Source organism: Phascolarctos cinereus, unplaced genomic scaffold, assembly GCF_003287225.1.
Source record: "Phascolarctos cinereus isolate Bilbo 61053 unplaced genomic scaffold, phaCin_HiC Scaffold_9;HRSCAF=440, whole genome shotgun sequence".
NCBI lineage: Eukaryota > Metazoa > Chordata > Mammalia > Diprotodontia > Phascolarctidae > Phascolarctos > Phascolarctos cinereus.
Genome location: NW_027556402.1, coordinates 197,663,837 through 197,677,366, shown reverse-complemented (window position 1 = coordinate 197,677,366; position 13,530 = coordinate 197,663,837). Strand labels below are relative to the sequence as shown.

The window sequence follows — 13,530 nt, the reverse complement described above, 5'->3', positions numbered from 1 at the left end:
TTATTGATTCATCTCATTATTTATCTTGAATTTCAATTCCCAGTTAACCACCTTTTTTTTCTCCCTAGCTCAATAATCATTCTCCTAAGAGAAGAAAATGGAAGCAACCAAGAATTGAGTAGTTCTGCCAATTTTATTGTCGCCTGTGCCATCCCAAGCATCCCTAATCAGCGGCCCTTGCTCTCTTTTTGACCTTCCTCTTACTCACCACATGGCTTTAAATTGTCATCATTCATGATGGGCCTCAGATCAATCTGGGCCTTAGTGTTCCTGATGGAGTTGGAGTCTGCATGACCGGGAACCCCAACCCAAGTCAGCCCAGTCCCATCCAGCTCTACCCATGCTTATCAAAGTCTGAGGTCTCTGCAAATACTGATTTTACTCTTTTATAGGATAAGTTATGGTTGCCCAGGAAAATTGTTTCTCTTCATTCCTTTTCTTCATCATAATCTTCCAGATTTCTAGAGAAAATCTAGATTTATCCAAGTATTACATTGAGCCAACATAGGTTGGGCCAGCCAATATGGAGAATAAGTTTGTTATCTATAGGTGGTATTGTCATTGGCAGTAAAGATACTGAAGCGATTTGCCATTTCCTTCTCCAGCTCATTTTACAGATGAGGAACTAAGGCAAATAGGGTGAAATGACTTACCTAGGGTCACAGAGTTAGTAAGTATCTGAAACCAAATTTGAACTCAGGAAGATTCTCAACCCAGTGCTCTATCCACTGTGCTACCTAGCTGCCCTATCTCTATTTGCAGTTCCAGTCAAGCTTTCTCTCTGAATACAGAAGTTCATATTCATGAAACCACACCCCTCACTCTCTTCCTGTCCTCCCTGATACTCACAGGTATTATCCCTCTTTCACTCCTCCCCGAACACCACTCAAATATCACCATAAAAGCTAACCACCCCCATAACATCATTTCATCTAAAACTGCATTTTGGGCTCAGATTCTTATAATCTAGCCAATAGCTCACTAACAATCAGACTCCTTAAGAGTCTGCCCAATATGACGGGATGTTCTAATAAACCTTGTCTTTGGCTGAAAGAAAAAAATAATAAAACTGCATTTTTGTGGAGTGCCATCAGGTAAATTATGCACGTGTAACGAGGAGTTTGCCGGTGTTTGAGCTGAGAGAGCCTCCTCTCCCTGAAGGAGAAGGGTCCAGCTCTTTCCCCAGTGAATTCCCACAATTTTATGATATTATTTTTTATTTCTTTACATGTCACTTTCTGTTTTCTGTGTAATACTATATAGCTGTGTAATATGTCTTCTCCAACCAGTGTTGGAGTGTTTACTTCCTGAGGGCAAGAATCATGTTTCATAATGACATAGCACCAGCCACAGTACCCAAGAGAGTTGTTCTCCATCCTCTCAATAAATGCTTGTCAATTAAATAACCACCTCTAGCCCCTGTCACATTCTTACTCATGTAACAGATCCCCTAACAATCATACATTTCCGTAATACCATGAGTGTAACAGAGCAAATATAATTGTCCCTATTTTACAGATGGGGAAACTAAGGCTCAGATGAATTGACTAGTAAGTAGTTTCTTATTGATTTTTTTTTTGCTGTTCTTCCTCCTCTCCTGATCCCAGGATTGAAGACCTCCTGCAAGGGCAAAAAGGCTTCTCAGAATTCATAGAGCGCCAAAAGAAAATACAAGAAAAAGAGTTAGAGGAGAAGCTGGCTAAGGCTGAGCACCAGATTCTACTGGGGAAGCTAAGCCGGGAAGAAGCCATTATGCAGCATCAGAACCTAATTAAAGAGAACAATAAGAAAGCCAATCAGAAGAAAGAAATGGTGATGTACCTGGTTCCTCCTAATAGGTTAAGGGCTGGCTTATAATTTTGTTTTTTCCTGATTTGCAGACAACAAAGCTAAGAAGTTGACATTGACTTTTACTAAAAGAAACAAAACAAAACAAAACAAAAAACCCTATTTATTTATTTCTGTTTTGGCTCTTGGGAACCCAAAACAATCTCATGGCATTTTAGACTGAATTAAGTAAGGGTAGCTAGGTGATATAGTGGATAGAATGCTGGGTGTGGAGTCAGGAAGAACTGAGTTCAAATGTGACCTCAGGCCCTCACTAGCTTTTTGACCCTGGGCAAGTCATTTAACCTCTGTCTCAGTTTCTTCATCTTTAAAATGGGAGTAATAGGAGCAGCTAGGTGGTGCAGTAGATAGAGCACCAGCCCTGAAGTCAAGAGGACCTAAGTTCAAATCTGGCCTCAGACCAAACCCTTAACACTTATTAGCTGTGTGACCCTAGGCTAGTCACTTAACCCCAATTGCCTTAAAAAAGAAGAAGAAGAAAAAAAAGGAGGCTAAAATGGGAGTAATATTAGCACCTACTTGTCACGGTTGTTGTGAACATCAAAGGAGATAATATTTGTAAAAGTGCTTAACACAGTACCTGGCTTAATATAGTGTTTGATTCTGGGCACTACATTTTGGGAAGGGCAGAGATAAGATAGAGTACGTGCCCAGGCAGCAGAATGGTACAGGTACTCAAAAACTATGCCTCACAAGTGACGTATACAAACATCGGCTGAAGAAATTGGCCCTGTTTAACTCAGAGAGAAGCTTTAGGGGCAAGAGGAAGGTGGGATCAACATTTTTCAAAATCTGATGGCCTTCTCATGGAAGAGGGATTATTAGACATTTTTGCAGGGTCTCAGAGCACAGACTTATGAGGAGTGGAGTACAGTTACAGGGAAAGAGACTTCATATCCCCCCAAGGAAGAACTGCCTAACAACCAAAGCCACCCACCAATGCAGGGTATTTCCTAAATAGGCAGTAAGTTCCCCATCACTGGGAGTTAGGGAGGTTGTCAAGGCAGATTCGTATACTTGGCCCCTCCAACTCAAAAGATTCAGGGATTCTGTTCAACATTCATGTAAGTGTTAGTGAGTGTTAGTGGATTTCTCTTCCTTTTAAATAAATAAGAGAGTCAAAATCATTTTTTGAAGTATGTAATCATTACTGAGCTATCCTAGCTAACTAAATTGTGAAAACAGGTTCTGGCTGTTTTATTCATTCATTCAGCAGACAGGTGTCTGTTTTGTGCCAGATATTAGCATGCAATGGGATGTGGAGTAAATTAAGCTTTGGAACATCCAAATTGGTTTATTTGCTTTTTTATGGTCCTCGTCCAGGGATTTTGATTATTTCTTCTCCCTCCAATCAACTAATCATTCATCCAGACAGTCAGTCCGCAAACATTTCTTAAGTACCTCCAGAGAACATGGTGTTTTCTCCTCAATAAGAAAAACAAAGGAATTACTTATGAAAAAGACAAAATTCTGACACTGTATATGATCTTATGCAAGTCATTTCTCTTCTCTGAGATTCCATTTATAAAATGAAGGGGTTGGACTAAATCAGGAGTGGGGAACCTGTGACCTCAAGGCCACATGTGGCCCTCTAGGTCCTAAAGTGTGGCTCTTTGACTGAATCCAAACTAGATGGTGTCTCAGATCTCTTCCAGCTCTACAGTTCCATATTCCCATGATCCTAGCAAAATCACACCTCTCTCCCAGTACTGAAAGCACCATTTGGATTAGAATTTGGATTTGATTTTGCCAGGCTAGAAACCACGTCAGTCTCCTTGATTTAGGAGATTTTAATCTTTGCTAAATTTGTAGATTTATAGATGCATAGATTTTTAGAGCTGGAAGGAATCTTGGAAGGCATTGATTCCCACATTTTACAGAACAGTAAACTGAGGCTTAGGGCAGTTAAGTGAATCATGCCAGAACGCACAATAAGTACAAGAGCTAAGACTCTGACTCGGATCTTTGGGCTCTTAAGTCCATGAAGATCTGGCAGTGCCTTCTCTCCCTTTGGTAAACTAAATTCCAAATTAGTCTACTGTCTAATGAAAGGGGTGCCTGAGTGTAAAGTGTTGAGCGGTCAAGGGATGGTGGAATTTAGAGCTTCAAGGGACCTTAGAGACCATCTAAACAGACTTTGTTCTTTCTTGTAAATGGGGAAAATGAAGCCCAGGAAAGTTCCGTGACTTGCCAAAGGCCACACAGTTCCTGACCCCTCCACAGCCCAATCACTGCCTAGCCAGGGGCTCAGGAGGAGGGTGGGGCTTCAGTTAGCTGGCCATTAATTAAGACCAGACAGGCTGGGAGGAAGCCATCATGTGAAATGGGGAGGATCTCTGTTCTATTTCAGCTGTAAATTCTCTGGTTCAGGAGCTTGTGTTTTACTGGTCACGTTGACGTGTTTTTTTTTTCTCATTTCTCTTCTCTTTCTCTCTGTCTCTGTCTCTGTCTCTCCCCCTCTCCCTCCCCCTCTGTCTCTCCCTTCCTCCCCCCACTTTGGTGACGTTGTGAGAAATAGATAGCAAAGCTGAAGAACGAGTACATGAAGCAGTGCCTTAAAGAAAAAAAGAAAAGGAAAAAAATTATTGACCAAGTGACAGAGGGACACAAAAATGTGAAGACTGTCCAAGCGAAGCTGCGGAAAACCAAGCAGCAACTGGGTATTAGGGGACCAGACTAGGGCTGGGGGGCACTTAGAAATATTCAATATTGTGGCCACAGGAGCAAAAAATTGTTGGGGCGGGGTGGTGGCGTGTCAGGGTGGGAGGAGGTAAAGCCAAGGTTACAAACTCGTTCTTATCTAGACAACCTTGTTTAGTGGAAGGAGCGCTGGATTTGGAGTTAGGGGTTAGGGCACTGGAGTTCAAATCCCAGCTCTGTCACTTTATTTGCTGTGTAGCCTTGAGTAAGAACCTTCATCCCCATGGGCCTCAGTTTATCTATCTATAAAGTGGGAAAATTGGAGCAGATGATCTCTAAAGTCTGTCCTAGGTGTAATGTGTCATCCATTGAGGAAAATTTCAGGATGAGACAGCAGCTGAGACATGGTTTTGAAGTCAGGAGCAGCCAGAAGCCTATAAAGTACACGAATGAAGGGAAAGTCAACCACGGATCTTGTCTGCCTCACTGTTTGGTATATCCCTGTCAATGACTGGCTTCAGCACTAACTGGCTGGGTGACATCGGTCAAACCACATCACCTGTTCTGTGTTCCTTAGCTCCTCATTTATAAAGCAGAAGGAAAGAGGGGAAGGAGGGAGGAAGAAAGAATGGAGATGAGGGAGGAAGAAGGAAGGGAGGAAGGAAGAAGAGAAAGAGGGAGAAAAAGAGTGGGAGGGAAGGAAGGAAGGAAGAAGGGAAGGAAGGAAGGAAGGAAGGAAGGAAGGAAGGAAGGAAGGAAGGAAGGAAGGAAGGAAGGAAGGAAGGAAGGAAGGAAGGAAAGAAGATTTTAATGAGAGAAGACAATGCACAAAAGAGAGCCAAAAAACAAAGTGGAGCAGTGGGGAAGGAATTAAGACATCCAATGCAGAGGCATGGTTTTGAAGTCAGAAAATTAGAAGCAGGGCCAGGAGGGGAAAGATGATTGGCTCCCACCTTCATCCCAGAAAATGGAGATCCAGAAGGAATTCATCAATGGGAGAAGGCAACTGGCCTGACAAAGGTATATACCAGAGCAAGAAGGCCCTAGGCATTAAAGAAAATTTCAGGATGAGACAGCAGCTGACGCATGGCTTTAAAGTCTGAAGTCAGGAGCAGAATGGGCCGGGGTGGGGGGGCGGCAGGGGGGCAGGAGAGGGAATAGTAATCCTTGTACTAACTTGTACTAATTTTACTTGGGAGGCTCAGGAGACCGGTAGATGAAAAAAGCTATCTTGTGTGGTCACTCCTGCCTGCCTGGGTCTTCCACACACCCTGCCGTGTGTGTGTGTGTGTGTGTGTGTGTGTGTGTGTGTGTGTGTGTACCTTACACAACACCCTCTACCATGGAAAATCAGTTGTTTTCCCCTCAAAGTCCAGGAAGTGGTTCAGGAGATCAAGCAGCTACATGATCAGAGGCTAGAGATTATCAATGAAGATAACAGGAGGAAATGCGAACGGGTCCGTGAACTCCGATCGAGTGAGTCTCTTCCTGTGATAAAGGACCGATTTATTGACTTTACCGAGGTAAGTCTATGCAGAGTGGCTCATATTCATACAATAATATTTCTTTTAATAATGAAGATTAATTCCATTTAATCCAATAAATATTTATTAAGTATTTCCACTGTACAAGACAGGATAAATAATAATAGAGTCCCTATCCCCAAGGAATTTATATGGAAGGTGGTGGGAACATGTATATATAGCATATATATGTACATATATATGTATATATATACACACATATATGTATAAATAGAACATTGTAGGGTAAAAGGAAAGATCCAGACAAAGTGCTCTAGCAGAATTAGAATGAGGAGAGACCACTCATTGGTCTTTAGCCGGGGGAAATCCAGGGCAGTTTCATGGAGGAGGTGATATCTGAGGTAGAAGGGCCTTAAAGGAAGATAAATATTTCCCCAGTTGGAGATGAGGGGGGAATGTGCTTCATGCATGGGGTATGGCCAGCTTGAATCTCTGGAGGCAAGAAAGGACAGAAAATTTTCAGGGAGTAGTTAATTGTCCAGTTTGCATAGAATGTAAAGTACATTGACAGTTTATTATGCAAAAGTAGGCTGGATTCAAGATTCAAACTAAAAGTGGTACCACAAAACATTCCTCCTGATTTCTGGGTTCCCTGGCTAACAAAACGGAAGACCAGACCTTTTCTCTGATACACATACTTCTTACCCCTCTGAAATAAGAACTGTGCACAAGAGGCAAAGGAATTGTAGCTATTTCCATAGACTAAAACACCAAGAACCCTAATGAGGTAACAACCCAATGAACCAAGAGCAGAGAAGGCTATTCCCTAATGTGTGCACTCAGTACCCACTCCCCTACTGGCCTCCATATTTAAGCAGGGTACCACAATCTGACCCAAAACCTTGTGCTCTTGCATCCTCCACTCAGCAATTCCCTTGCTGCTGCTGCTGCAGTGTCTACAAGCCAACCCCGCCCTTGCTCCTGCCCTTACCCCACCATTTGGTGGCAATAAGTAACAGTACTCAACTCTGCCCCCCACCCTCACATGTGGAGAAGGGGGGGAGCACAGGAAAGGGAGAAGCTTGTCTTGCCTTGGGTTATAGAGTTGCAACAAACTGTGGTGAGCCAGAGAACTAAGAAACAGAAGGAACTGGGATAAGCTGGCAGTGTGTATGGGGAACAGGGTGAGGGATGTTCCACAGAAGGAAAGGGAACTGGCATCCAGAAATGAAAGAGAGAACTGACTGGGAACAAAAAATAGACAGAAGTGAAGGACAATTTGAAAGAAGAGAAGCAAAAAAAAAGCCATTAAAGGAAAACTATATGCTACATGCAAAACATATTGATTGCAAAGACAAGATGCATAGAGGCAACTTAAGAATTACAAGTCTCTTTAGAAGAACATGACAAGTCAAAAAACCTGAATGCTATAATGTAAGAAATAATATAGGAAAACCGTCTAGAGCTTCAGAACATGTGCCAATCAAAAGATCACCCCTCAGGATTTAAGTGGAAGAAATCCCTATGCTACAAACTTTGAGACACATAGTGGTTACAATGCCAATGACAAATGATAAACTCTGCAAGTTACCAGGAGAAAGACCTTCAATACAGGGTACCCTAAAAGTCTTAATGTTTAAGCTACTTTTAATTTTAATTTTAAGCTATTAAAAATTAGTATTGTGCTAAGACTTTTGGGACACCCTGTATAAAGGAAAGGACTTTTGGATAGCACAAGACTATTCTGCACTTACCAGAAAACACAGTAGAGAATGGAATAATGTGTTCCAAAGAGCAAAGGAGCTCAAGATGTCCTTTAAATCTGGCCCCCTCCTACCTTTCCAGTCTTTTCATACTTAATCCTGTCCAAGTATTCTACAATCCAGTAACACCTGGCCTTGCTGTTTCTCCCACACTATGTTCCATTTGCCAAATCCATGTTTTTTCACTGACTATGCCTCATATCCAGAATGCCTTCCCTCCTCATCTCCATCTCCTGGCTTCCTTCAAGTCTCAGCCAAAACACCACCCTGTGTTAGAAGCTTTCCTCCTCCCTACCATACATGCCCCAAGCTACTGACTTTCTTTTGAGATTGCTTCCAATTTACCCTGTATATAGCTTGTATGTACATAATTGTTTTAAGCTTAAACTTATATACTTTGGCTACATAATGAGAAGACAGGACTCATTGGAAAAGACCCTGATGTTTGGAAAGATTGAAGGCAAAAGCAGAAGGGGATGGCAGAGGATGAGATGGATAGAGTGTCACGGGAACAACAAACATGAGCTTGGTCAGACTTTGGGATAGTGGAGGACAGAAGAACCTGGTCCATGCGGTCATGAAGCATTGGAACCAGATGAATGACTGAATAACAACATAGTTGTTTGCTTGTTGTCTTCCACATTAGAATGTAAGTTCCTCAAGGACATGGACTGTTTTTGCTTTTCATCATATTCTCAGTGCTTAGCACAATGCCCAGCACACATTAAGGGCTTAATAAATGCTTGTTGACTGACTGACCTTGGTAGTTCTCCCTTGGCTCTAGAGCTGAGATGGTTACAGTTGCCACCAAGCCAGACTAGTAGGCATGTACTGATAGCCTGCCTGTATTTTCTACTTTTCTCCTAATTTAGCAAGACACAAGAGTTTTTGTTTTTGTTTTTGTTTTTGTTTTGTTTTGTTTTGTTTGTCAGAAGGAAATTTTACCTTAAAAAAAAATCAGATAACTAAGAGGAACAAAAAGAAAATCATCAAAAATATAGAAAATGATGTCTTGCATTTCCAGTGCAAAATTCAATCCACTTCACCATACACTAAATGCTTACTGTGTAGAGAAGTAAAGTGAGACAGCCCCTGACTTCACAAGGACTAAAATAACTAAAGTCTAACCACCAAGTGGTTTGGCTGATACAGCTCCTGGGTAACCTTAGATCTAATTCCTTTCCTGTGCTTCAACCCTGTCCTCTTTTTCTTTGTCTGATTTGGTTTATCTGGAGCACATCATTATGCAATTCTTGAGGCTAGTTTGATCGTTTAAAGAAGATACTGATTGTTCAGATCTTGACTTAGTTTCCCCAGTGTTGATGTAGTCTGATGTAGTTGATGCTGTCCTGATCTTGAACCTTTCTGCATCATATCAGCTCCCTAGGAAAGACTCTTAGAAGGGAGATTTCTGACTTATTTTCTGAGTGTTGTGCATAAGGAATGCAGAAAAGGGGGCATCTCAGAGCTGCTCTCCTACAAAAGCTGACTTGGCCCAGTCAGGAGCCTAGTTCATCTGCTTCCCTGCAAAACTCATGGTCTCAGACTAGATGTCAGAAATTGAGAAGGTTAGGGCCATTCTGGGCAGCCAGAATAGCTATGCATCTGGGGTTGGGGGCCAACAGTTGCCCACTACTCCCAGAGCCTAATCAGGAAGTTTCAGAGGTTGAAAAAAGTACAGAGGACTTAGCATTTGTATTCGCTGAATGAGTTTGCATGGGGAGAGGGTTAATTGTGAGAACCCAAGAGTGAGTTGGAAGAGGATACATTTGGGAGGCTGCAAAGGGAAGTATATTGTTTGAAATTTCACAAGATGAGGGTGGAGACAAGAAATATTTAAGAACAAGAAAATGGCCTGGGGCAGCTGGGTAGCACAGTGGATAGAGTACTGGCCCTGCATTCAGGAGGACCTGAGTTCAAATCGGGCCTCAGACACATAACACTTACTAGCTATGTGACCCTGGGCAAGTCACTTAACCCCATTGCCTAAACAAAAAACAAACAAACAAACAAATGTCCTAAGGGATTGTCAGTTGGTGGAAGTAGTCAGCAACTTCAGTGAGAAAGTGTTTCAATTACCCCATTGGAGTAAGAATAGAAAGTGAGAAGGGGGGATATTCTGGGAGTGAGTTGAAGCCAGGATTTCAATGGTTATGTGTTTGGGATTGGTCAGAGAGGATGTCAGAGAGGACTCTTCAGAAGCCATCTGGTCCAATCATATCCAAACAAGGATTTCCAAAATCTTCGAAACTTTTCTTGAAGACCTCCAATGACAGGGGCAACCTAGTACCTTACAATGTAATGCATCTTGTGTTAACTCCACTTGATAGGAAGTTTTTTCTTACAACAAGCCAAAATTGGTCTCTTTGCAACTTCCAAGCATTGCTCCTCCAGGGTCAAGAAAAAAAAATAGCCTTATCCTTCTTTCATAAGTAATCACTTCAACTACCGGGAAACAACTCCCATGGCCCCTCAAAGTATTCTCTACTTTGGCTGCTCATCCCCAATTTCTTCAACTGATGTGCTCTGACCACAACAGAAAACAATGGGACTCTTACTTCCCTGGCTCTATGTTTCTCCTAATGCAGCCTAAGACTGCATTTGTACCATCCTATTATTTTGCTGACTCATATTGGCCTTGTAGGCCAATGTAGGAACCCCAGATCTTTTCCAGACAAACTGCATTCTAACAACACCTACCCCCACCTACTACCTATGGAGTTGATATTTTGAACCTAGATGTAAGACTTTACATTTATTCTTATTAAATGTTATTTTATTAGATTTGGCCAAGTATACATCGAGCAGCCACTCTACTAGAGACTCCCTTCTGGGCTGACATTGAACTATTAATGACTACTCTTTGGATCCAGTCATTCAACCCGTTACAAATCTTTCTAGTTATACTATCATATAGACCACATCCCTTCATATTTTCTAAAAGAATAACATGAAAACTTTGTCAAATGCTTTGCTAAAATTTGAACGATATACCAGTGTATTTACCCTGAAAAAAAATAATAAAGTTCATCTGCCATGACCTGCTCCTGATGAAGCCATATTGATTCTTTGTAATCAATACTTCCTTTTCTATATCTTTACTAATCATCCCTGTGTGATGGTTATCTTCTAGAAAATGTGATCTAGAAGTTTGCCAGTAATTGGAGTCAAATTCATTGGACTATTGTTGACAGACCCCATTCTCTTCACTGTTTTGAAAATCAGGACATTTGTCCTTCTCCATTCCCATGGCACCTCTTTGTCCATATTCCAAACATCACTCACAGTGACTGAGCAATTACTTTTGCCGATTTTTTCAGTATATGTGATATAATTCATCTGGGCCTGGTAACTTGAACTCATCCAGGATGGCCGGGTACCATCTAATTATCATCCTACTCATTTTTGCTAACAGCTCCCCATGAGCCATTTTCCTAGGCTGACATCCCCCATAAAATTTTAACCTTTCTCTAAACCTTTGAAGCCTACTCTTCCAAAATAGAGAGTGAATGTCCAGGTTGTCTTTCTTCCTCCATCCCAAATTCTAAGTTGGTCACTCCCCACCTAGTTTCTTCTAAAGTATCCATCATTTCCTCACTAGCAATCAGTTCTTCCTTGTTGGTTAGAATGAGTCCCATAATAGAATTTCTCCTTCTTGGATCCTCTTCCTTTTGAAGGATTAACTCATTATTAAGACAAGTTAAACAGTTTCAGCAGATGTCCAGATAAATGAAGACCCACGATATTAACGAATAATATCTCTTGGCCAGGCTTGTGATCTCTTTCCCAAATTCATCCATAATCACTTCTCTTTCTGCCCCTAATAACCTTCACCCAAATGGTCTCCAGCATTCTTCTCCACTCTCCTTCGTGGATTCCTCATATTGAGGATATTTTCTACATATACAATACTACTCTGTTGTGTCCCCCACTCTCCTTGTCCTTTAACTCTCCTATTCCTTTTGAATGTGGTGTATTCTAGCTATGTAAAGTAAAGTCTGATAACTGGGTCAACTCTTCCTCCTTCCATTAGGAGCTCTAACTCACCTTGCTAGCTTGCCTTGTGATCCACCGCCATTGTTATTGCAGGCTCCTTTCTTGGATTTCCTCTGCTATGACTGTTGGGTCCCCCTACTGCTATTCTTCTTCCTTTGTTGGAGATACTCTTTAGGTACCTTGGTGCATCTGTGTAGCTAGTTTTTTCCCTTCCCCTTCAGTCAGTGAAGGTTAGTGTGAGAGTAGAACTTAGGAATCCTGACAATGCATTTGAGACTTGGGGTCTGAGCTGATCTGAAGTAAGATATGGGGCCTGGGGGATTGATTTGTGATCTGGGAGGGGTGCCCTTATCCCATACAGTACATATTGTATAGCAGCATGGTGATTTTGTGTCAAAGACTATAAATTCAGATTCTCTTCAACACAGTCTATCTATATTTTGGGCTGTTGAGCTCTTCCTGGTTTTTGTTTCAAATGAAGATAGGTTAGGAGTGGGAATATGACCAAGTATGAGATGGTGAAACAAATATAAGAAGTAATATCCTGGAGGAGACTTCTCCTCCCCTTTGTCACCTTGAACACATTGTGGGAAGGTGGGTAGCACCTTCTGCAGAGCTCTAAGGCTTTACTGCTAAAGTCTTGGCTCAAGATCACTCTGGGCAGAGTACACTGGCTGCCTCACTAATCACAAGAACCAACTGGCCCCACTGCCCCCATTCCTGGGCAAATGTAGCATCTCCCCTCCCACCGTTCTCTCAATGTCTAATCTAGAGTTTCACTCCTTAGACACAACCAGAACATACCCTTTTCTAATCACTACTCCCAAACTAATTTTTCAAACCACCAGTTAACTTATGTAAACAGAGGAACTATTTATCCTGATGCTCTTAATTGCCCTCCCCCATCCTAGTATGCAATTGTGGTCATCTGTTTCCTCACAGCAAAGGGAAACAGGAGGAAAGGAGCAATGAGCCACATCTAGGTGGCCCCTTTCCCCCCAGATTCTATCTCTCCCCCATTTAAAAAACTCTCACTAGTCCCTGCCGTTCCCTCAAGCTATCCTCTTTTACCCCTCCTTCCATTCTCAAACTCCTTGAAAAAAATGTCTATACTCCTTGCTTCTTTTTTTTCTCACTTCTCAACCCAGGTAATTGAGCTTCTAACCTCACCACTCAGCCAAAACTACACTCTCCAAGCTACCAACGATCTCTTAATTGCCAAATGCAATGACCTTTTCTCAGTCTCCATCCTTTGTGACCTCTCTGTAGTATTTGATGCTACTGATTATGCCCTCCTCCTGGACATTTTCACCTTTCTGCATTGCCATGACATTGCTCCCTTATGGTTTTTCTCCTAACTTTCTGGCTGTTCTTAGTTTCTTTTGACGGACCACCATCCATGTCATATTTGCCAACTGTGGATGTGCCCCACGGGACTGTCCAGAGCCCTCTTCTCTGTGCACTCTCTGTCTTGGTGATCTCATCAGCCCCTATGAATTCAATTATTGTGTCTAAGCAGATGGTCATCAGATCTTTATGTCCAGCACTAGTCTCTCTTCTAAGCAATGGCCCTGGATCTCTAATTGATCACTAATTGCCTATTAAACATTTTCAGCTGTGGGCATGTCAAATTCAGCATGTTCAACATAGAAGTCATCTTTTCCTCTCAATTCCATTATTTCTGTCAATGACACCGCTGTTTCTAGTTAGCCAGGCTTGAAATCCCCAAGTCGTCCTTGGCTCTCTATTCTCCCTTACTCCCCATAGCCGATTAGTTGCCAAGTCTTGTCAATTTTACT

The 13,530-nt window shown here is 42.0% G+C and overlaps 1 protein-coding gene across 1 annotated transcript in view; it reads left to right on the top strand.

Annotated features, from left to right (window-relative positions):
• Positions 1-13,530, top strand: part of CFAP99 (cilia and flagella associated protein 99) — a 187,339-nt gene that overhangs the window by 140,944 nt on the left and 32,865 nt on the right. Inside the window, exons 11-13 of the mRNA XM_020992207.2 lie at positions 1,608-1,812; positions 4,367-4,508; positions 5,860-6,011. Coding sequence (XP_020847866.2) covers positions 1,608-1,812; positions 4,367-4,508; positions 5,860-6,011 — 499 coding nt within the window. The remainder of the gene's footprint in view (positions 1-1,607; positions 1,813-4,366; positions 4,509-5,859; positions 6,012-13,530) is intronic.